Source organism: Pyxicephalus adspersus, chromosome 8 (genome assembly GCF_032062135.1).
Source record: "Pyxicephalus adspersus chromosome 8, UCB_Pads_2.0, whole genome shotgun sequence".
Classification (NCBI taxonomy): domain Eukaryota; kingdom Metazoa; phylum Chordata; class Amphibia; order Anura; family Pyxicephalidae; genus Pyxicephalus; species Pyxicephalus adspersus.
In genome coordinates, this window is record NC_092865.1 from 32,176,779 (window position 1) to 32,203,383 (window position 26,605).

The following is a 26,605-nucleotide window of genomic DNA, read 5'->3' on the forward strand; positions in this document are numbered from 1 at the left end:
ATTCATGTGGAAAAAGAAAAAAAAAACAGAATAAATAAACTTTAACATATCCAAAGGTAGTGCAAGTTTTGGACTTCTAAATATACAATTACTATGAAACTATTTTATTTAAAAAGATTTTAGACTTGGTCTTTAATCAGTAGCAAATGTTTTGGGTTCAATTTAAATACACAGCTAATCCTTAATACCTTGCTAGCAGGTAGTGGTACACTGTACCTTAACTACTACACAGTACGTTCTTAAACTCACTATTCTTTCTACATTGTAATACAGTGTTAAACATATTTATTGCCAAAATAGTTCACAAATAATATCAACTATGGACTTCTATTTTTAGGTCTGTTTTTGATAAAAAACGCTTTCAGAAACAGGGTATTGGCCACTAGCCTAAGCTTTTATAATTTTTTGTTAGGCTTTGATTTCTTTCAATGCACGAAATATAGGTGATATAGGGGTTTAGCCTTAATGCTAGACTCATAGCGTCATGTGTGTTGGGATTGGTTCTCTCATTGTCACTAGGAGAGCATGTTGCAAGTTGAAATCACTCAACAGGTAGTGTCTAAACTAAAACATTTATGGTAAAATCATTGGGGTTTATATAATTAAAAGTTGCAAACTTTAAAAAAAATGGAATCATATTACTTTGGTTCCATTATAATGTCAGTACAAGCACCTAGATGTGTTTGCACCTATTCGCTGTTAATCCCCAATCAGTACATTCTTGGATGCTGATACTAGTTTACTTGGTCCCGCCACCAAGACCTCATTAATGTTATCTGCAGCTCCTTTATGACATTCATAAACATTTTACCATGACATTATTATGTTATTATTTTAATTTAAACTGATAATTGACCCCTTAAATAATTCATCTATCATTGGTACATTATTTAAATATAAGCTACCTTTAAAAAAGTTGGTTGGTTGGTTAAAAAAAAAAAACGTTGTTTGTAGTTCTAGTGTTGGGATGTGGCCAGGATAATTGTGGGTATGAGGGGGTCTAATTTTACTGCACATATTAATGTGCAGTCACTGCTAAAGCAAGAGCAAATAGACAAGAAATAGGTATTAGGAAGGCTGAAGGTAATCAGTTGCACCAAAATAAAAAAAGGTGAAACCAGAAATTTAGATACACACTGCTTTAATGAACAATGGTCAATTTGAGGTTCATAACTACTTTAGGAATATTTATTAACATAAACAACGTATCTGCTGAAACAAGGACTTCTATGTATTTCAGCAATGCTAACACAGCAAGGGTTTACCTCCTTTAAATACAGTAATGGAACTAATAAATGTTTGACCTTAAACGCACACATTGAAATATATGTTGAATAAAATTGGGGATAAGGGTAACAAGCTTATATTTTCTCCTGCACCAATTATTTCAGCTCAACTGGTGTAGATCTCATTTAAGGCGCCTATTTAGTTCTGGCTCTACTACAGGCTACCCCTTTGTATGAAGGCAATATTGTTTCAATTAAATTTAAACCACTTAGCCAAAACAAAGCAAATAGATGGAGTGCCAGAAACATATAACGGAATTATTTTGGCTCTAAAAGACTTCAGCTATTTAGAAATGGTTACAGAAACTTCCCATGTATATTTGTAACACAGTAATAGGTAAACTTGCATGAACAAATCCACTTCATCAAACCCTAACAAAATACATAGATGAAAAAAAAAGAAAACACTAAGCTATTCCATATAGGCTCCAGACAGGCTTTAAGCATTTTATTGTTAATGATTTTATGATTTTGTGTATAAGGGATTGTATATTGGTGCAAGAAAAATTCAATAGGATGATCAATATAGATTATAAATGTGTATAAAACACTGATTGGACAGAGTTTAATAAAAAATACATCTAATTTTTAGCAAAACCACATTTTCTAGACAGCTTATTCCCTTTGCGTCCACCCCCAGAATCAGACTGGAATTTTTTGTTTCTCCACCCCTTGGCTCTGGTTCCCCCTCCATCACTTATATCCTGTATGTGCTTTTGGAGTTTTCTTTGTTTAAATTACAGGGCTGCAATAAGAGCCTTTTGCTGGCTAAGCAGGGCAGGGACACATGTTTAGCATTATCCCCATCAAGAGAACGTTAAAATAAAAATAGCCATTGGTCTCTGATCTGCAAAAGTGTGCTGGGGGAGGTATTAAAAGACGGAATTTCGAGCGTCAGTAGTATGAAACTGTTTAACCTTTCTGTCCTTGGGGTGATAAAACTGGGGCTTTCCTATGCAATTTGCAAAATAATGTGACTGCTGTCTAATGCTAGATATTGTGCAGCTTGTATCAGAAAGGTAAATAACAATGTTATTACATTTTACTCATATTAAATAAAGAGTATTTAAAAATTATGAAAACCTAGGGTTATTTTTCTCAGAAGTAAATATTAAGTCACATGGCTCTAAAAGGTTTGTAAGTAAAATGTAGATTTTGTCTTACCACTTAGTGATGTCTACCTATTTTTGCCTGGTACCAATGTAAATATACAAGTATTACAAAAAATGCATGCTAGTTATTTGTAATGAGGATGTTGATGCAAAGCAGAAGAGCTACTACCACTTCAGGCACCTACACATCATTTCCATATCATCACAATATGCTGCTTTACATGAACATTCCCTGCCTGTGTAACCAACCAGAGATATGGGTACACAATATGCTTACAAAAAGGGGGAAAGTAGCACTGTCCCTCCAAGGGAACATTGGTATGATTATATGGGATAGAGGGGAAATGTTGTATATGTTCTTACATGGAACTGGTGTTAAAAGGAGACCACATGAACGCTTTAACAGGTAATAAGGGAAAGGTGAATGAATGTTTGCTTACACTTGGCATAAGTCATATGCATATACACTTACATGGAGTGATGGAGGGGCCATATTCACAATTACAAAATATGGTAGCATGAATCTAAAAAAAATAGGAGATAACATTAAAGACTGTGGAAATGCATCTGACATTATGACAAGTAACAACTGTTTATCCTACACGCTGCATGAAGAAAGATCATATATAGACTTGTGATAAGTTTTTTTTGTTCTGAGTATATACATGCAGATTTGTTCATTAACCTCCTGAGCAGTTAATTTCTGTCTGAATTCATATGTCTAAAAGCGGTACATTTTTTTTCACGAAAATTTATTTTACGGTATAATAATAGTATGAGTGTGAAAAAGTTGGAAACACAAAATCATAAATTAAAAAAAAAATATATATATATATATATATTTTTTTCAATTTAAAAAATAAATAAATAATATACTCATACTATTACTCTATACTGTAAAATAAATGTTCATGCAAGACAATGTACTGCTTTTACACATATAAATCTACTGTTTTGCATTCAATACAGTTATTTTGTATTGAATGCAATACAAATGGATTTTGAATTTCCCGCCCCGCCGCCAACGTAAGCATGCACCGACATCGGGTGCAGAAGACGCCGGAGGAAGAAAAAAGAAGATGCGAAGGAAGAGAGAAGACGCGAAAAACAACGCAGGACGCCGGCGGATCAGGTAAGACTAAATTTACTTTTTTTTCAGATAGGTTTTAGCATCTTTTTTCTGCCCCGAGTCACACTCGGGGTTACCACCCAGGAGGTTAAATGCAAAGATTCTCCATTTGCTTCATTTATAACAGATCAGACATACATTATTATTATCCATTATTTATTTAGCGCTGACATATTACGCAGCGTTTCACAAAGTCCATAGTCATGTCAGGTCATTTCAATTCGCAGAGAAGCAATTTTACCCAACTGCATGTTTTTGGATTGTAGGAAAAAAAGAGAAAACACAGAGAACCTGCAAACTCCAAGCAGAAAGTGTTCCTGGCCAAGATTCGATACATAAAATGACAAGCAGCAGGTCACTGTAAACCGTCCTTACAATTAGATAATTCCATAATCTTCTGGCTATTTAGCTTTGTTACTTCTTAGCTTTGTTGGTAATAAGGTTTTAGGGCAAACAATAGCTCCTTGACCGATTCAGCTTTACGTACCCTTCACCAATGTTTTGCTTACCTATGAATATAGTGAAATAAGCAGTATGCCAATAGCACCAACACCAGTGAAGCAAATGTACCAAAGTCTTATACAGCTATAAATATAATCAAGAAAACAAAATTATATGGTCAAAGAAATTACAGGAATGAATGACTGAAGAGTCAAACAGTAGTGGTTGTTTGTGTAATATGTTTACAACATATGATGCTTTTTTTAAAAGGCCTGTAATAAACACCAGATATTTGTGTTTCAAAATGATTTTAAATTATGGATTACCAAAAACAATGTCTGATTTCTAAAACAAAAACACACACAAAATTGTAAAATATTCATACATCTTGGCTGCTTAATCGCACAATCAACTGATATACAGGTTACAAATAAAGCTAATCAGCTTTATGAGATAATGGGCTTGATTTATTAAAGCTCTCCAGGGCTGGAGAGGATACACTTTCATAAAAGAAGCTTGGTGATTTAGCAAACCTGGAATGGATTTCTTCAAAGTCCTTTGATATTTGCTAGCAAATCTTTTGAATCCTGTACCAGATCCATTTCAGGTTTCTGGATCACCCACCTTTACTGATGAAAGTGTATCCTCTCCAACCTTAGAGAGCTTTATTAAATCAGGCCCTATGAATCTAAATGATAATTCTTTTATTGCGTTATTGAATAAAAAATAAGGAAATTCCAAAAAGGTCCAGTATTTAAATTGTAAGAAAACTATATAAGTATATATAAAAGTTATGACAACTAGAATTAGGAGGTGCAGTAAATTTTTTCATGGTTTACAAATAATTATTTAAGGTGCTAGATATTAACCAGCAACATATCATTGATTAAGCCTTTATTTGGAAATCTAAGATTTTAGTGTCACAAGATGTACAAGATGTAAGGGGATAATCTTCAGCTTTCACAACTCTTTCATGATAACTGTTTCTGTTGTGTCCTGTTGTGACAGGTGGTGAAGTCAATTCTCTCAAAAGGAACACTAAGTGCCTAAAAAATGTTTGTTTGTTTTTTTTAAATGAATTCAGCATTCACATATGCTAAAAAACTAAAAAAGGAACATGCTTAGAGAAGGTCTCTAAGTCTGCTGCTCCTTTGCTGTTCGGTCAAGGTGTGTGTGTATGTGCATGTGTATCTGTGTTGCCTAACTAAGAAGAAATTCATTTCAAGCATGTCTTTCCCACTTAACAAGGGGAGTAAGGTTTCTTTGAAAGGCTGTTAAATTATTCTTCTAATCACTTACTACAAAACAAGGGAAACGTGGATGTCTTCTTTGGAGGGTAAATTAAACTAAAGATATGGTTTACCAAATTAAACAAAAGATATGGTAAAATGGTTTCCCATTTACATTTCAGTTATTACCACCTGTTTCTAATACTGCCACCTAAAAACTTCACTTGCCTCTAAAATATGATGGTTCTCAAAAGTACAGCTTTTTAATGATCTACTACCTTAAGTAACGTAACCCCATACCTCAATCGTAACTTGCAGCTGGCTAAGGTAACAAGTTTTTCTTGGTTACTAAGCAGCATATAGTGCTATGGATTAGGAATACGTTTAGTCGGCTGGATTATTCTAAAGGGGTCACCGCTATAGGATATGATTAGATGGCGTAGTGATAACACACAATATATTTCCCAGAAATGTGTTATAATAAAATTGGCCAGTTTTATTGAAACTCCCAGACAAATTCCTAGTATGATATAAATATAGGACCAGCTGAAAGATCTGCTAAAATCAGCAGGATTAAAGATCTCAAAGTTCTGTGTTCATTTTACATCTCAAATATCTACCAGGGAAATGTGAACAATATTCCAAGGAATGCAGCAAAGCGTCATTTCACTTGATTTTAGCAAAACCACTGGAGGATTGAATGAGGCTTGTCTACAAACGTTTTAGGCCACACAATATGAAAGCCATGCTCCAGACCCACAACAGTACTCCTTATTGCTTTCACTAAATCACTCGGGTTCCTGACAGTTTCCACAATAAACAGAATAAGAAATTAAGCAGTGGAATCGTATTTGAAATGTGACCGTTTCACCTTGCTGGGGATAGAAGGAGCTGTAATTAATAACCATTCTTTCAGTATTTTAAAGAACCTAAACAGAGGTTACGTGTTTCCACTATCAACCACAATAGACACAGAATTAGGTAGTTTGTTATTTAACCACATCACGTCAAATAACAAAATGGAAATGCAGACTTATACATCTACCTGTATATTTACAAGTCAACTATTTTGTGAACATATAGCCTATATACAATATATATATAGCCTATATACAACAAAGATTGCCCGCAAAGTATACAATGCAACATACTATAAGTATACTAGAAGTCACTAATTCTTCATATTCCTTCTATACCAAAGAAAACAAAATAAGCCCATAAAAGTCACAAGTAAGTGCATCTTTTTATTTAACAATTCATCTTTAAAGTGTGTAAATACCCAAAACTTTATTTGACAGATAGTAGGTAAGTGTGTAGCTTAGGACCATTTTATATCCAAAAAACAGGATATAAAATGAAGTTATTTGGTATACAAATGTGCTTAGTGTTCTGCTAGCTGTGATACTCAAAATCGAGGTAAAAAACAGGAGAGGTGTCCAGTCACAAGTCCATTGAGTTACATACACCTAGAAATCAGCAGATAAGTGGCTTATGACCAAAGAAGTCTGGCAAGATGGCAACATGGGCAATTACATGGCAATTGAATTTAAACTAAACATTGTAAGTTTATGCACCTAGGCCAGGAAAACAGCGATACCGCCTAAATAAAATGGACAGTTGGTAAAAAAAAAGAACCTCTTTAATGCCAACTGTTACCTTTTTAATGTATAAAGGACATGTAAATCTGTGATACTAATATAGTTTTGCTTCTGAATATAACTTGCAAGGCCTTGTCTAGAATATGAGGTCCTGTTCTGAATAACACGTAGTAAAAAAGACATAGCAGTTCTGAAGAGGGTTCAGTGGCAAGCAATTAAAAATTGGAACATTGACATTCTTATTTACAGTGACGGATTAAAAAAAAGTATTTTCAGCTAGAAAAAAATGATCTCGGGCATGCGCAGAAAGAGCCCTTTCTTTAATGAGAGAAAAACGCAGTGATATCAGCAATCTTTTTCCCCATCTAAGTCACAGATGCAAGATTGGGTGACATATGAAGAAAAACCCTGAGAAAGAATGAAGAAGAAGGCGGTGCCAGTCGCTTCCTCTGCGCCAGGCTGAACAGGAATACCTTGATGACGCGGGGCCCAAATGAAGAATTCTCCCTCTGGATCTGCGGGATTAAATGTGTTTTTTTTGCATTTAGTTCCACTTTAAAGCAGAATCTGACATTTACTGAAACATTCCCTAGCAGTGAATTTTCCAGGTCCATGTGTTACAATAGCAGGGAGTGGTACTCCACCAGGGACTTTTTCAGTCAGTGTCAGATTTGCTGCTTTATACTATGCCTTAGTATAGTTGTGCTGTGATGTAACATTGAGCTGTAGTGCTGGTGAACCTATAATATTAGTGTACAATTACTTTAATGTCATACTTTTCAGAAGTATTTGTAAGTTCCTTTAAATCAATCCAAAAAACTGCTGAGTAAGGCTAGGTACACACGTGCAATAGTTCTTGTCTGATAATCGACCGTCCTGGCGGATACACGGACGATGGACGATGAACGATCATAATGCATATGAAGGGGGGAGAGTCGTTCTCCCCCCTTCCCTCTCCATAGAGCAGAATGGTGCTGTATGTACAACACTCATTCATGTATCGTGTAGTCGTTAGTCGTAGAAAAGGATTCTTTCCAGTGGCAATTATTGCACGTGTGGTGTGTACATAGCCTAAACCTTGTTATTCACACAGAATCAAATACCTCTTCTAAGGGCTGCATTATTATTTATAAAAAATTATAAAATATATTATGCAATTTATAAAAAATTAAGAAAATATAGGCAATATCGTTTTGAAACATTTTGTATACAGTTAGGTTCCTAAATATTTGGACAGAGACAACGAAAAAAAAGGTTATATAAAAATGTGAGGAACTAAAGCCTTTTTTTGTACACAATCACTTCATTTCAGGGGCTCAAAAGTAATTGGACAATTGACTCAAAGGCAATTTCATGAGCTGGTGTGAGCAATTCCTTCGTTATGTCATTATCAATAAAGCAGATAAAAGCCTGGAGTTGATTGGGGGGGGGTGCTTGTATGTGGAGGATTTCGCTGTGAACAGACAACATGCGGTCAAAGGAGCTCTCCATGCAGGTGAAACAAGCCATCCTTATGCTGCAAAAACAGAAAAAAAAACATCCGAGAAATTGCTACAATATTAGGAGTAGCAAAATCTACAGTTTGGTACATCATGAGAAAGAAACAAAGCACTGGTGAACTCAGCAACGCCTAGATTGGAATTGGACATCTAAAAAATCCAGCACAGTTCTGAAAAAACTTTCTTTGGACAGATGAAACCAAGATCAACCTTAACCAGAATGATAGCAAGAAAAATCCATGATGTGACACAGGACAGAAGCAACCAAATTAAATCTGAGGTGTTCAGAGACGTACTGTCTGCTCAAATCCAGCTAAATGCAGTCAAACTGATTGGGAGGCGTTTCATAATACAGATGGACAATGACCCAAAACATACAGCCAAAGCAACTTGGAGTTTAATAAAGCAGAGAAGTGGAATATTCTTGAATGGCCAAGTCAATCAATTGATCTGAACCCAATTGAGCATGCATTTCACTTGTTGAAGACCTTGGACAGAAAGGCCCACTAACAAACGGCAACTGAAAGCCGCTCCAGTAAAGGCCTGGCAGAGCATCTGGTGATGTCCATGAGTTCAAGACTACAGGCTGTCATTGCCAGCAAAAGGTTTTCAACCAAGTATTAAAAATGAACATTTTATTTTCAGCTTTTTAATTTGTACAATTACTTTTGAGCCCCTGAAATGAAGTAATTGTGTAAAAAATAGGCTTTAGTTCCTCACATTGTTCTGCAGTCTTTTTGTTCAACCCACTGAATTAAAGCTGAAAGTCTGCAGTTCAACTGCATCTGAGTTGTCTCTGTCCAAATATTTATGGACCTAACTGTATATTTTAAAAAAATGTGGGAAACAGGGTTTGCTATTTGTCTCATTCAAAGCAGCCAATGATACCTATTCAGACACAATGTAAAATATTTTTGATGTGTAGATCTGAGCACATTTTCTGCAAATAGGTTGATGACAGTATCAGCTATATCTAACAGCTGAAGAAAACATGCATAAAGAACAGAAGTCTACAAATGAAGCATGGACGAGTTTTCAGCTTCAATCACAAACATTTTATTAGAATACCAGAGGAAAGAAGATAAATAGACAGAAAGCAAAAACCAAATGGAGAATGCTTAATGTCTCAATAATTTGAATGTGAGGAAATGAATCTAAGATGTTTCTGGTCAGCTACGGCAACTTCACTGGCATAATAAACAAACCAAGTCAAAAGAAAGCACAAGGGTAACTGAGTCACAAGAAAGGTATTCATTAGATTTCCTTAATCTGCAAATAGGACCGGTTTGCTGGACTCTAGTGAGTATGTCTCAGCACTGAGTCATACGCCAGCAGTATTCATGTTGCTTTGGGCTGAAACATTAACATAGAGGTCTAGAATCAGCATGTTTGTGATCAAAATTTCTCTTACTAAAAATATCTTACACATCTATAAGCAAACACTATGAAAAGAAACTTAGATTCATGAAAAATTATTTTGAAAGCTGTTTATTATTTTAATATTTGAAATGTAATAATATACTGCCTGCATTTTTGCTGGTTTGCAAACAGCAAAAATTAGTAAATACATATTGAGGTCTAAAGACATTATTCATGCTTATTAAGCAACTAATTCAAAAGTCAATGTACAATAAAAGAGCTAACCGGTTCAACAAAACTTCACTGCAAAGCACTCTAGAGTATAAAATATTTATATCCATTTCAATCTTTAATTCTGTTCAAGCATGACTCCATAATAATATTTTTACATTCAAATTAAAATGTATTCAGCCTGCATAATGACCAAACGTTTAGGGCCCTTTTTTTTTAAAACAGGGAATCAGACATTCCCTTAAACATTCCCTCGTTGGAACCTTCCAGGTCAATACGCTTCAATGGCAGTAATTGATCCCCACTAGGGAATGTTTGTGGGAATGTCAGATTCCCTGTTTTATAAATAGAGCCCATAATGATATAATTATGTGTTGAAGTGACATAAAAAGCCTTACAACAAAATCATTATAGGGCTCCAAAAAAAAAAAAAATAATAACAGGACTGAGACCAATGCAATTTTTATTAGAAATGAACAGTACATACTAATAAATGTTTTCCTACCAAGGTAAAAAGGGGGATTTAAATTCACATTCTTTATGATCCAGGATGATATTCTAATGCTGCCTGTATATATTTCAAATTACTTGTATACAGGTGCTGCCAGGAACATAAATAGTCTATAGATATGCCTAGTCCTGTATAATACCCTTATACCCATTGCACACACATAATCACATAACCCTGACATAGGGCAAACAACCACAGTGAACTCTTCATTTATATTCAAGTATATCATATACCAGACTCAAATATTCTTCCGGCCAACACATTTAAATTTTCGATCATCCTTATAATCTGATTCATGGACTGAATTTCACATATATAAATTGTTATTCTGGGTGATTTTAGCTGGGAATATTCTACTTGGGGCCAAACAGAACTAGATCCCTCTGTTGCTGAGTGCCATTAAAGTTGAATGGTCTATAGGTAAATGCTACTCTGTTTTGCACTGTAGCTTTACTTATAACCATACCAGACACCTGACAATCATAACATTCCTGATTTAAAAAAATCACTCATGCCCAAAGCTCAGCCTTACAGCCATAGACTTTAAACCAATAAATCTAATCTTCATATTCCTCAATAAACTAAACCTCATTTTTAAATAATGCTCCTTATTACCATCATATGTATTCATGGTCTCATTTCTGCTTGTGTAACATCTGATTTGCACATAGGATTTGATGTACATTAGATTTGGAATATGTGGATTAGTCTCTTTATGGGCAAATGAAGGCTTGTAGAGCAATCTACATGACAAAAAAGAACCTGTGGTATATTATAGAATGATTCTGCACTGCCTGAAATGTTTAAACTTACTGTGAATATGGTTTATAGAGTCTACTAATTTCTTTGAAAATAGCTATATATACACGAATTTCAGCCCAGATAAGAGTAACTTTAAAAATAAATGTAAATGGTGAGTACATTAAGTGGCAGTGCATGCTAAAAAATACTATATCTAAAAGCAGTTTTACAGGTAGTTTCAGATATATGTATTCATGGCATAGCGATAGAGGTTAGCTGCTTGATGCCATGAATCCTCCTTTTTCATACAGATCCAATGCCATAAAGAAATGTTTTCTTATATATCTTCTATGGTTATTCTATAAAAGTTACCTGAAAAGCAAAAAAGGGGCAGTGCAATAGAGGACAGGGATGGGGTAATCCTGAGGGCATTTTGCATGGTGGTAAGGGATGTGTGATGGTGTAGAGCATGCTTGTTTTGGAAGCAGAAAATACTTGGCCACAACAGCACCTGTTGTCCATCCAATATATTCAATATATTTTAATAGATTTTGTGTGCAGAATTGCAAATGACAGGTACGTGTTAGGAATTATTCTAAGTCATCATGTTTCAATGTGTGCTTCAGAGCTTCCTATGAGCAAAATTTGCAGAGCCAGCAATTATAACCACACCAATGGAACACAGTATTAAGTAACTGTCTGTGGGCAGGTTTGCTGGCTGCATAGTTCAAACTTACAAAACATGTTTAAAGAAATGTTACATAATAGATACACTCATAAAAGGGAACATGATTTCATATAAATAAAAAGTGCAGTAAAATAGTGATATTCTGGGTGTCATAATTATTGATAATATCTGCTTCACTAACAACATTAAATTTAACTGAGTCAAGCAGTACAGATCCAATGCTGGGTTTGAACAAGGATAAAAACAAATATGACTGTTTGATGTCTGTTCTTGTCTAATATCATATAATGTTTATAATTTTATATGAGTTAATTGTATGTATCTTTTCAAATTAGCCATTATTTTAAACCTTTGTGCTTGAAATCAGTTAGCTAGTTTCTCCTTATTGATATTTGTAAGAAAAAGCTAGATAGAATCATTTAGATAGATTTACAGTATTTACCATGAATAATCTTATTCTCTGACCAACTAACAAGCATGGACATTGTCTTAAACTAAAAAAAAAAGCCTAAAAGAGACAAAGAGACATGGTATTAAGAAGACATATCTAAAATCTCATTCAATTTAACTCAAGGGGGTCAATTAATAAAACAGGCAATCCCTTAAACATTCTCTTCCAGGTTCATGTGTTTTAATGGCAGTACTTGAATCCCACCAGGGAATGTTTTAGAGAATGTTAGATTCTCTGTTTTTTAAATAAAGTCAAGGTGTTATATGAGTAAAAAGATGCAGCCATATTTAAAAGTTTGGAAAGCTTGTTGTAGTTATTGTCTAAACATATTCACAATGCAACTCACCTTATCGAAAGGTTAGCTTTATTAACATACCTAAATAATGTTTTATATAGGACATATAAAACATATAAACGTTTTTTTTTTGTTTGATATACTGTTTTTTTTTTTAAAAAAAACATTGGTCTGTTTTATTATAGGTTCACAAATCCATAAACATTTTGAACCTTTTGAAACTTTTTTATTTAAATTAATGATTTTTAAGTGACATACTGCAATGAGTGAAGCCTTTAGCCTGCATTTGATCACTATGATTGATCATTATGTTGCAGCTGATTGGTGACTGATCATTAGAGGGAATCTGAGCTGTCAGTATCAGATGCTACCTGTTGAAGAGGAGGGAAAATTAGTAAAAATGAATGTAACCTTGATTAGGGAACCAAAGGGGATGTTAATCTACAAATCGCAGGGAGGAGATGCTGATAAAGCCATCAAAATACGTGCATGTTTTTTCTAAAACATTATTTAGTTGTCTATTTTTCCCTAAAGTATGGTTTTAGATTAAAACTTTAAATCACATAAGAAAAGAGGTGATGTTTACATACCAGTATGTAAAAAAAAATAAAACAAAAAGATTTGAAATAAATTGAAATAGTACAAGCGTAACTCAATACATTTTATGAAGCCTAATCTTTCCTATTTCTTACCAGGAAAACCATTAAGATTCTTTACCATAGGAAAACACTTTACATCCCTTCTAGCTTAAATACTTAAAACCTAGGACATATTAGGTTTCCCATCTACTAAACCCACCAATTTTAAATATGTTTATAATATTTGTATACACCATAACCCTTTCTGACATGGTCCAAAAAGCTGAATTTCTGGGATGTGTACATTCTACATACGCTAAACTTTTAATATTCTAAAAATCATATGGTTTATGTTCAATTACATGTTTAAGGAAAACATTGAAAACACTTTTACAAGAATGTTACAACAGTCTGGATTCTGCAACTAGAAATGTAAGCTAAAAAAACCTTGCGCTAATCAAAATTTAATAATAACAAAAATTATTTCAGACGGGCCTGATTTAAAAAAACTCTCCAAGGCTGGAGAAGATACACTTTCATTAGTAAAGTTGAGTGACCCAAACCTGGATTGGATTTCTTCAAAGTTTCAAAGTTCAGCTTTACTGAGTGTATCCTCTTCAGCTTTGGAGAGCTTTAATAAATCAGGCTCAATAGGTGAACACATTTTTTTGAGGTTTTTTACTTCCTTGCAGCACCAAGATCATTGCAATGGAAAGAAGACAGTATAAGAATAAACAGTTTAATGCACTACTTTATTTGCACTTTATTTTAGTGTAAAGTGGCAGTAATTAAGGAGTGTTGTGTTGCAAAAAATGATGAATCGCTATCTATTACTTTAAAGTCTTTTGCACTATGTTAGCAAAGTCATGTAAATAATTTTGTCCGTGGGCATTCACAATGTTTATATTGTTTGGTAACCAAACTAGAACCTTGGAAAAAAACAGCAAATGTTGGTTTTGTCTTTTAATGGGTGCTTAGTATTCATCTGTCTTACAATGTGCCTAATTAACACATATAATATACATATAACACATATATTATAATATATTAGCACTACCAAGACTTTTTAATATGATTCTGGACTGTTCTTTCATATTTAATTATGGGTTACCAGTGGAGCAAGTCTGAGAATTCTGCCCCATAGGAATAACAGACTGTGCAGGTAAAATAGTTGATGCCAATAACAGACACTGGAAGCTGTACAGCAGGCAGCCAAATGTGGGACATCCAACATTGCCTTCCCAAAGCATTGCTAAATCAATTACAAGAAAAAAAACATCTTTCCCATCAGGATATTTATAGACTTCCACCTATTTTGTCCAGCTATCCAACATTCTCTACTTTTTATCAGGCATTAGCACTATCATCTACTTAAATACTGGCTTTAAAAAAAATTAGTTTCTATAACCCTTTGGGCATGCATGCATTTATAAATAGTATTTGTCAGCAAAGGCTGCCCGCTATACAGCTCCATCTTTGCTTGATTTTTCTGAGTAGGTTAAAAGTTTACTTTAAGGTAAAGCGTACCTAAACTCAGAAATTTCACTTTACATAAATGAGTATGTTTTTTTTTTTTTTTTTTTTTTTTTTTAAAAAGGGTGCAGAACTGCCCCCTTGATGAATTAGAGCGCACAACCTCCCGAGATACCTACGCCACGCATCCTGGGAGGCTCTTGGGTGCTATTTATGCATGCAAAAGGGACAAAAGTTTTTCCCCAAACTACGTCACCCGATCTAGCACCTGCGTTGGTTGACCTGGACAGATACCGGGACAGCCCAGAACCTGATGCAAGAACATAAGTGTATTTTTTTTGTTTTGGGTAGTTTTGAGTTTCTGAGTTTTGAGTTTTTTGAGTACTTTCTCTTTAAATGGAGTAACAATCTATGCTAGAATACTGCCTTTTGATTTTCAGAGTTAGATTTCCCTGATTTCTTGAAGGCTTCAAAAACTATTTTGGCTCAGTTTAAACTAAAAAAAATAGATCATTCTTGTTTGCTGCCCCTGATCCTTGATTGTCTCTCTCTGCTGTATTCTGTTTGGAAAAGTTGTGACAGCAGCAGCCAATTTCATATTTGACTCCACCCAATGAAACTGGCAGCTGCAGCATTCTGTTCAGAAATGTAAATGATTTGAAAATTATGGTTAGTGAGGATGGAGCCAACAACCAGATGTTACCAGTGTTTAAAGGTTTGACATGCAGAAGTTATAAAGGCAGACACGTCACTGATGATGTAGTAATTAAATAAGCACTATTGCTAGAAGGGTTATTTTGGAGTGACAAAGTAATATGGCTGAGGCAGAACCAACTGCCATTGGCCAAACAGAGCAGGGTTCCTTTATTCTTTAGGAGCACAAATTCCTACTTTTTTATTTTTAACTTGTGATTAAAAGATTTCAACTAATTTCCTGAGAGAGGACACAATTTTTTTTTAACATTTGTCCTTGTAAACATTTGTATATGGAAATGTTGTTACCAAATACACAGCTGAATCCCAAGCAGATATGACAGTCACACATTAAAGCAGCTCTTTAAATTTTTTCATTCGTTTTTTTATGTACTGGTAACTAGTTTATGTACAATTTGATTTTGCATGAGCCTTCTGCGTCCCTTATACAGAAGAATTCAGACTGGAAGAAGAAGGGGCAGGATGGGGAGTTAATCAAACATGATGCAAGTAAATAGGGCAACCCAATTAATCCGTTGTTTCTCTTTCAGTCACCAGTTAAAAGGTTTGTGGACAAACATTATCTGGAAAAAAAGCACAGCTCTAAGAATAAGAACACCTCTCACACTATAGATAAAGTTAGTTATCTTCACATACACTAATATACACATGATATAATTTTGAAAGCTAAGAACTGGCTCTGCAAGACACAAGACCCATACAGGATATTCATAATCTTAAAGTTGTTAAGGTATAAAATAGATTGATGTTTATTTTCAACATTGTAACATTTCTCTAATCTGAAATTTTTGATGTTTAACAGAAAAGTGTGCTGAGAAGGTACATATGAACTGCTTTGCAGGCCCAGGTAAATTGAAAAATTGTCAGTATTTAGTTTTTACAGTTTTTTAGTTCTAGAAGTGATGATGTTCAGAATCAATGCATGGTTTCTCTATTTAGTTTCTATAGACACTGTAGTTATGCCTGCACATACCAGCAAAAGCATTCAAGAGGGAAGAACAGATGAAAATACTGTTTGGTACAATGTCGAATAGGTTGCATCTCAGACACACCTTTACTTTCGATAAATACTCTTAAATAAAACTCAGAATTGATTGTGAATGAATGTTTTCCAATGTAAACCCTTTGATTTTAAAAAGGTATAAATACTTAATACATATATATCATTTAAACTACTAGTAACCTCCTTGGGTACATAATAAATTGGTTTGGAATTTGAGGAAAACCCAGGACCCATCTAATACTAACCAGAGGCCTAAACAAATATAATTAATATTGGCTAAAGGCTGTAGTCTGTAATCTGTAAAAAGTTTAGCTATTTTAGTTGTATTTAAGAGTCTATGTATGAGGCTCATTCCCTTTATATAAGTAAAGCCAAATACACAACTATGATGATATTGTCCAATCATATTGGTAATGAAAAATATGCTAACTGATACCAATTATTACATATACATATTTCCATATTTTATATTTATCTGTACCTTTTTCATATTTGTCAGAAACATAGTTTTCCCATGTTAGGTTGTAAAGGTAAACTTTTAATGCACATTAATTTTATAATTACATTAACATTTTCTTTTCCTCATGCTACTTTTTGTAAGTAACAAGGTAGCAATTTGTGAATCAGACAATTCACAATCTGATGAATGCTGCAAATAATGTATTTTTCATAAAGGTCCCACAGAGCCAAGATTTACACCCATCACCCCAGGTTTATGTTTTTAGGTTTGCCAAACCCCAGGAACAATTTTTTTTAATTACATTTAAAGTTTAATGGGAATGACCCAACATTCAGTATTACTGGGTCTCCATTTACCAACAAATCTACATGATTCCTCTTTACAACAGCCAAACAAGTTGTTGCTCAGGCTTGGTGGTCAGTGGTCTCCACAGCCGTCCAAGTTAAACATAAAATGACATGGTTACTATGGAATGAAAAATTGGCAGTAATTCTCTGGAACTCTATATAAGAATTAAAAGACATCTGGACTCCATAGATCCATCACTATCAACTGAATGACTTCGACTTTCAATCCTGACCTTCACTCACCAATTAGCTGACTCACAGGGATTCATCCCTAATTCACCTACCCAACTCTTTCCTACTCATTACCTTTCACATTAGGTTTTCTTTACTTACCTTTCCTTTAACTATACCACATGTGGTTTCCCACCTTGGTCTTCCACACTAACCTACATCCCACCAGAGGCAAACTAAATCCAGACTTTGTCATTAAGAGTCCTCTCACAGAATGAACCTTATCTAACATGACAGAAACAGCAATAAGTTATTCTTTCACCAACCAATCCTATTATTATTACAGGACCCAATTGTATTCAATTGGTTCCCCTATGTGATTTTTCCCAAATGTCCACTAAACCTTCATTAAACTGCAATGTCTCCTAAGATGTACTGTACAAGAGTCTTTCAGCGTATTGAATATTTTTGTTACACTAAAAACTTTCAAAAATCAGTTACAGTTTTCCCATTTTCTGTATTTGAGGCATCTTTTATTTCTGTGGTCCCTTTAAAAAATGTTTTTGAAAATGATTTTGGTAATGCTACGTTTAATAAAAAAAACTGTATCAATGCATGAACACACCTCTCAGTCAGTCATAATTTACCAGGTTATCGATCATAAAAACAACTGTGGTCCGTGAAACTATATATATTCTATGCCCTGATCCTGCATAAGCTTTGCTTTCAATCAGTGACTTGGAAAAGTTGGACACAGATACATCTGCAAGACTTTTACACAAGAGTATATAAGAGAGATGCTTATATGCATATTAGATGTTCCCCCATATGGGTTTTGGCAGCTCTGAATCTTCAAATAATATTCTGCATTGTAAATATAACATGTAAATTATTTTCCTAAAGCAGTAATAAAGGCAAATAAAATTTTAATCTAATTTTTCTGGATATATATGTATATTAAAACATAAGTCCTAGCAATGACAAGTTCTTTAAAAAGCCACATGCACCAACAACTAGGTTTTGAGCTTTTTTTCTTACAGACCTATGGCCCCCAGCAAAATTAATGGCGATAAGGAGAAAACCAGATGTTTAATTCATAACATATTTTGCAGTAGGTTAAAAGGTTAATTTTCAAAACTATCGGCAGGGGTTACATATGAAAAAAGTATGATGCCTACCATAGTGAGTAGTAAGGTACTACAGACAACAAGAATAGGATGGCAATGCTTTGAAGATTTTTTCCCTGCACTCCTGGAACCAATAAGGTTAACATCTTGTCTTTAGCACAGACTTATTAAAGGTCAGATCTTGGGTCTATTGTGCAAAAAGAAATGGTGAATAGGAAGAGGGGCCCACTTTGAGGAACAAGTAGCAAAGCCAACATACTACTAGAAGCTTTTTGTTTAATTCTATTGAGACATGAAAGGACTACTGCTAGCTATAGACATAAAGATCATGATTTTGTGTGGAATATACATATACATTTAAAATCAAATTATATTATATTTATTTTTTGACAGTGCTGTCAAATTTGGGGATATGCATTTGGCACATAAAAACTCAAAACTCAAAATAATCACATGCACAGTTAGATTCAGTCATTGTGCAAACAAATTTTGCTAGTCTAATGATATGCGAGTGGATAATGACCAGAAGAATATTTTTTTCACATGCGCACAACATTTTTTTCACGTGTTGACAACAGAAAACTTACAATGAAATCTTTTTGGTTTATAACCAACCTGTAATACCCATTTGTTGTTAAAAGTATTGGAAAGTATAGCTTGCTAGAACCTATAACTGGTTTGTTAATTATTATAAAAGCAGTGAAATAATCCTCCAAATTCAGAAGGATGTGGAGGGACAGATATCTTAGGTTTCAAAACCTTTCTCTAAGCACATTCAGGTCTTCTGAATTCTACAAATAAAGGAGGATGTTTCTGGTGCTAGATTATCAGAAGGGACTACTGGCAGTTAAAACAGGGTTTTAACCTGTCCCTGTTGGGGAGATTTACTCCCTTGACTTTTCCTGGTGGCCACTCTCACCAAAAAGCAAGGAAATCTAAAACGTTGATAGCTAGAAAAGAAATAAAAACATATTCCTTCAGTGAGGACATTTTTCTTGGGATAGCTGCCTTGGAGAGAATTTACCATACATTGAAGAGATTTCTTTTTTAGTTTCTATTGTATCTTGGGACAGGAAGTGACAGAAAAATGCTGGAAAAAATTGGTTTGGATTTAGCTTAGATATATTGTATAAGAGTACTTTTAATGCCAACCATAATATTTCAGCAAATAGCTTTAACATTGAACTGAGGGTTAAAACTTTGTAGCAAATGACTAGAAAAAGGAAGGTTAGACATTGGACCTGATTTATCAAAGATCTTTAAGAGTGGAGAAGATTATCATTGATGAATGTGAACTATTAAAGGTGGACGAACCTGGGTGATCCAGCAAACCTAGAAAGTGTCTAGTTGAAGACTGAAAACATTTACCAAAAATTAGCAACTTCCAGATATCCATTCCAGGTTTGCTGGATCACCCATATATACCCATGATAGCCTACTCCAGAGTCTTTAAGAGGTTTGATAAATTATGCCCATTTAACCCAATATAAATAATAATTTTTCCATGCTAAATAAAATATTATTTCCAAAAAGTTTCATCTGGTAAATACAATTTGTAATATACTATTTTACTGTGCTTTGCAGTCTCAGAGGACTACCAGAAAAAATGTACTATTTTTACTTTGTTAGCATCTACTTTTTTATCTCCTTGAGATCTACCAAAAAATATGTAGTGGAAAGGCCAACCTGACTGAAAACAAAATGACTGGATACATTGTTTAGATAGAGCCTCATAGAACATTGTTTAAGTACATGAAATTGTATAGAGATTGTGCAACCAGATGGAAACCTGTATACTGAGCCTAAAGAATTGGACTCCCTTATTATGCTACTGACCCAGCCATATTACATCCTAAACTAGCCCTTATATTTGCCCTAACTTACACTCCTTCAAGAGCCATGAAATGTAAATAAATAATATAAACACTATAAGATTAATCAGATTGCCTAATAACATTCGTAATAAAACATATTACTTGTTAAAATTGGATCTGTAGTTCACTTTTTTCTGCTTTGAGTTACTGTAATTTATGAAATTACTTATTACATTTTAAAATAACTTTATCTGGAATTTTCCCATAGGAATTCATGGCATATCACAGCCTTCCAAAACACAATCATTCAGTTATACATGTTTAGAAACAACTTCACATTTGAAAACCTAATAAGAATGAATCATGGTCCAAGTTTTTAAGAACATGGTACAGAAAAATCACAACAGAGAAGCGCTTGTCCTCTCATAAGTTTTTACAAGATATTTCTAATTTGCATTTCATAGGACTCTACCTGGAAGGGGAAAGATAAGGGTAAGGTAAGGAAGGTATTAAAACTTATACAGGTATATATTACACCAACATATACAGCAGGGGTCGGAAAACTTTTATGGCCACTAGGCCATTTATGGGGTGGGCGGGAGCACACTAGGCCGACCCACCCAAATGGCTCCGCCCACCACCAGGGAACGCCCCCTGAAGTGAAATCCCTCTCTTCTGTATGCATTGCGGAGGACAGGGATGTACCTTCAGGGAGCTTTACCTTTTTACCGCGACGGCAGAAGTATCATTGCAACTGCAAGGGGGCAGCACCGGAGCTCCGGTAGTTCCTAACGCCCCCTGGCCGATACGCAGGCAACCCGCGACTCTGGAGCCACGGGTTGCCGGCCAGCATTAGGCCGGATCGGCCAGGGGGCGTTAGGCCGGAACAAACTACCGGCTAGGCTGTATCTGGCCCAAAGGTCGAAGTTTGCCGACCCCTCATATAGAGCATGACTTGGGGAGGGGGTCCTAGGTGGACCTGATTTAGTGGAAGGTCACATTTAGTCCACAGGTTTTCTGAAGAAAAAGCACTATACCAAATGCATGCTTTTTGAGCAAAGCAGCTTAAAGAGGACCTAAACTAAAATTTTTACTTTACATATAAGGGTAGACAACCCTCATATATAAAGTGGCAATCAAGACTGAATGGGAGCGCAGAGCCTCCTGGGATACCTACGTCATGCATCCTGGGAGGTTCTTGGTGGATCTCAGGCATGCACAGAAGGGGCATTTTCCTTCACTGAGGGGAAAGAAATGCCGATCTCATGCATTCCCCATCTCTGCCTGCGCAGAGCAAGATCGGGTGACGTACCCAGAAGAAGGAAGAAGGCTGAAGGTGGCAGCGCCTGATGCTTTTTCCACACTAGGACAAAGGAGAATCCCAGGACAGCGCAGGACACGATCTAGGGAAGGTCCAGCACAATCGTAGGATCTGTGGGATTAAAGTTGAATATGATTTTTTTTATTTTTCACTTTAGTTCCCCTTTACGAAATCCTGGTAAATAAATATATCTTTCTGAATAAAGCTTAATTGTCTATTATCATAAAATTAAGAGTAACTAGAAGTCCCACTTTGAAAGTTTGCGATTCAGATAGGTGGTTATTGCAGTAAAGGACAAGCAACAATGTCCGGGGACCAGGGACTTCAACAATGACTATTCTTACCTGCCCGATCATCAACCAGCTGTCAAAGGTCGCTGAGCTACATTTGTTGCCTTGGTTACCCAGTAATTCCAGCTTCCCTTGCCCATGTCAGAACTGAATGAACTCCCACGTGTCTCATCCCAGCCTGGCAGATCAAGTTGGTCAATGATCAGGATACAGAAGGAAAGAAGAGAAAAGATGGTGGTGCCGATAATGGAACAGGTACTGTGAGTACCGATGGGTTTAGTTCTTCTTTAGGACATTTTGCGTGAACAATATTATTAGTAGGTAAATATTCTCTGTAAAGCTTTACAAAATTATGTAAAAATTACTCTTAAATGAATGGATGTTATACAATTGATAATATTCTTAACTTCTTATCCTCTGCAGGAATATTACAATCACAAATTCTCACTGCCTGTAGTACATGCATTGGCACAGCAGACAGAATTTAACTTCTGAAAATCATCAAAAACCCTCAACATGAAAATGCAGCAAATTTAACACCCACAGAATCCACCAACACTCTCATAGAGATTCAAGGTAATGTGTTCATATATTAAAAAGAAAGCAGAGACCATAGGGGGTAACAGTCGGTACAGAACAAAGCGGTTGGAAGTAAGCAAACCAAGATGTGAACCAGAATCTAAGTTATCCATTTATAGCTGCATATATATGAATTTTTCTATGTCCCATGTAGAAGGGAAGGAAGCCAAAACAAACATGGGAGCACCTCAGAAAAATCCAGTCTGGCAAGGTTGGACACAAAGCTGTAGTTATTGCTGTGAGCCAGGCATGTATTTGGATATTCTGTAGATACATAAAGCCAGTTCTGAGCTTGCTGGTAAATGGATATCCTGTTCTAAGGCTGAAGAGGATGGTGCTTGGGATTTGTCGCTGGCATTCCGACACAAATATTGTTTGGAAAAAGGAAAGCAATAATACAGTTTTTAATACAACTTGGGAGGCAATGTTTTGGGGTCAGATTTAAGGCAAGTTGTCAAGTGCAAATAAAATTTAAGAAATAAACATGGTCTGATATCTTTTACTGACATGCTGGTAGGACACTTCTTGATTTTATTTTTATACCATTAATATTGTCATTTGTTGCTTGAAAACAATGATTTACAATATAATACTGGAATTGTTTTATGCCATGAAATAACCTATAAATGCAGTGTGGGGTACACAGGTACAGGTCTGACCTGCCCCCTCCCACCTAATATTTCTTTATATCTATTAGAGACATGACCCACTGTGGCCTTTTTAGACATGGGGGATGAGAGGGGTGTATGACATTGAAGGAGGAAGGGTTAAAGCCGTATATATATATATATATTTAGCATATAGGATTTGTCTGTCTAGTGTTTTATGAATAATTTTGGTAATAAATTTTGGTAATACATAATACTATTAATACTATTATAATTATAATACAATTTAATTGTCAGCCTTTCCATTTGAAGAGTATGAAGACACTTCCTTACCAGTCTATCAGGATATACTCCAGCTCGGAGCAGAGAGGCTTTCCAACTATCCACTTCTTCCTGGGAGTCACAAGCTAGCTCCAGGCATCGGTAATCCTTGTACACATTCCTGAAAACCACAAGATTGAGAGAAGTAAGAAAGTCAAATAGGGATACACTGTGAACATTTTCATGCAGTATGATGGCTTTTCCACATCAGAAAAATCAGATAGCTGTATTACATTCTCTACAAACTAATGCTCTTGAAGAGATGTTTGTGTTACTGTATTAAAACTGTTTTTTGCAATGCTGCATCTGTTAAACAAACACATTTTCACACCATATGCAATTATTAAATATGTGAACTTTTGTGTTAAACTTTTACTCATGATAAAGACATAAGGATGTATATGGAGAAAAGTACTGTAGGTACTAATTTAGGAAAGTGGGCTTTGAGGTACTTTATAAAAGCATAGAGTGGGAGCGACTCTAACAAGAATTCCAAATGATGAGGCTGCTCAAGACAATCTCTCCGGTGGTTGATACAATGGAATGAAATTATAGGACACATTTAAAAAGAAGTGCAAATCTGATAATTGATTATCACTCTTTTGCTTTCTGCTTTCTAAAATCTGATTGTTATATTTAAAACTTCATATTTATAAAAGAATGGTCAGATTTTGTATTGTGGCAATTAGAGCTCTGATTACCAAACCATATTTATACTAAAGAGATACTCAAAAAATTTGATTTACTTAAATAAGGAAACCAATGTCTATGTTTGCAAGTGGAATATGTGGCCCATTTACTATACATTCACTTTGGCTGCATATGCTACTTTGAACCATACTTTAACAAAGTAGCCATTGCTGCAAAAGAGGCTATCATGGTGTTTGAAAAAAAAATATCACCAATCTTCAATACATCCTTACTATTAATATGGATGTAGTGAAGATCACCACAAATAAAGTCTGTTTTTTTATTGAAAATGCCTATATGTTGAGGAAATAGAGGTTCTAGAGAAGTCTTTTTTTATTTATTTTTTAAATGACTATTACAGGCATAGAGATTCTGTTTGGGTAATTGTATATCTTGTTAATATACACACGCAATGCTTAGTGGGATTTTGCTTTAAGAGTTTGTTTTCCTAATCAATAAAATTATATATAAATGGTGACTAACATGATTAAAATATATGGAAGAGAAGTTTGACAAAAACAACTTAATGACAACTGAAATCTGGGTGGTTTTGAGGGAAACTAAAATGAGCAGGGAATGATAATTATATGCATTAATCAAAGGTCAACACAAACACATTCCCAAAAGAAACCTTCTCAACCCCATGATTGCACAAACAGCTCAAAGTCAGTGCTTATAATTACAGGAAGTGAGAGCTTTACCTCCAGAAAAACCAAAGCAAGAATGGGAACAATGTTGAAAATACAATCAGAGTTAATTATAATGAGCAGAGTTAAAAAAAAAAGTCTGTTCATTTTATAGTATTAAACACCCACAGCACTAAAGTAGAATACTGTTTACACATTATATTAGATCAGGTAATAGGAAATAAACCATCTCAGAAAGTTTAATAAATATCATCCAACAATTTTAGAAAGCAAGTTATAGCAGCCACACACTTTAAAGCAATTTGTTAGCTTAAAAAGAATGAATGCAACTTACTATTTTCATGACTAGTTTCCTCCTCCAAGATTTTGAATAAAGGAGAAATATGTTAGATGAGATTACAAAGAAAGATACAGATAATTATATTAATTGGGGAGCAATGAACCCAAAAGGAGGAAAGAAAGAGTAATGTATATTGAAAGAATGTTGGCCACAGCTTTAATTCTTATTATTAACTTTATTGATTGGCATTGATATGGCAATGACTTCCATATGTTTACCACTGGTGACCAAGCACCAACGTCCTTGCTTGGTTGAACAGGCTTTTTAAGTACAACTTTAAAATTGTCCACAGGCCAGGAAAGTTAAATCAAGGAGCAATTTATTTGTCCAATGCTGTCCTCCAATCTGAGGAGAAGGGGATGAGCAAGAATAATAGCCACTTATTTGCCAGTATTTACAACTACATCACAATAACTGGTGACATGGCTTATACTTTCTGAGCTTCTGATCTAGAACAAGTATATCCAGCCACTGAAGTCACAGACTTTTTAATCTCTATACATGTTTTTGGTATTCATTCAGGTTGAATTTAGGTTGCATTTATTGCATCAGCAACAGGGCTAAGCAACTAGAATTTGCAAATGGAGAGGTCAGCAATGCTAACATGTTTATTTTTATTAGTACAGTTTTTCTCTGTTGAAATAATGGACATTCTGTAGCATCATGTTTGCACTGGAAAAAAAAACAGTAGTGTGTTAAAAAGGTATGTAAAGTCGCATGCATGTATTTTATTCATATGTAGACCTGTCTGGATGCTCTGTACACCATTTCATGAATTTTTCAGAGGGTGTGAGGTAAAGAAAGAGAAAGTTGGGGACAGTACGGGAAGACGTGATGTCTCTGGAATTATTTTCTTTATAAAATGAGCCATCTGCTTTGAGTTAGCTGCAATGAGTGACTAACATTTTCTAACTGGGTGTGCCCAATCTTAGGCCACTCCAAAGCAGAGCTTCATTCATTAGATTAACCCATTTACTTTCTATGAAACATTTCTTACAGTAATGCTGAATTAGTCTCTGTAGCTAAAGGTTTAGTTGCTCCCAATCACACAACTAAATGAAAAAAAAAAAAATTACTGGGTCTACTTTGAATCCACAAATACATATACATTCTGATATGGTTTCATTGTTTACAGAGCATAAAATGCATTCATGTATAGCATGCTACCATTGTGTAATTGATTGCCTAAACATCCTGGTTTATTTATCTGTACTTGATCTATATAGCACCAGCTAAAGGCTTTAAAAGGTATATGAAACCATTAGGGTTAATGTTGTAGTGAGTCAATATGCATTGCCTTTCCTGCGATTACCTCTTCTACCCTGAGTTGCTTACACTTGCAACATTCTGCTTTTAGTGATTAGCGTCTAGTCAGATGGCATCATCAGTCTGGAGCTAAATATCCTGGTAAAGACCTTTTTGATTAGGTTCCATCATGGTCTCTTGCTATGAAGTTTTCACCGTCACTCTGAATAGGGATATTTTTTCTCCTAGCTTCTGGGTAAAGTGAAGTAGAAGATTGGCATGGAGAAGTATTACTTGGTTACTGGTG

The 26,605-nt window shown here is 35.0% G+C and overlaps 1 protein-coding gene across 1 annotated transcript in view; it reads right to left on the reverse strand.

Moving 5' to 3' along the window:
* DNM3 (dynamin 3) overlaps window positions 1–26,605 on the reverse strand; it is a 156,569-nt gene that overhangs the window by 40,732 nt on the left and 89,232 nt on the right. The window contains 1 exon segment of the mRNA XM_072419940.1: window positions 23,389–23,497. Within this exon segment, the coding sequence (XP_072276041.1) occupies window positions 23,389–23,497 (109 nt within the window).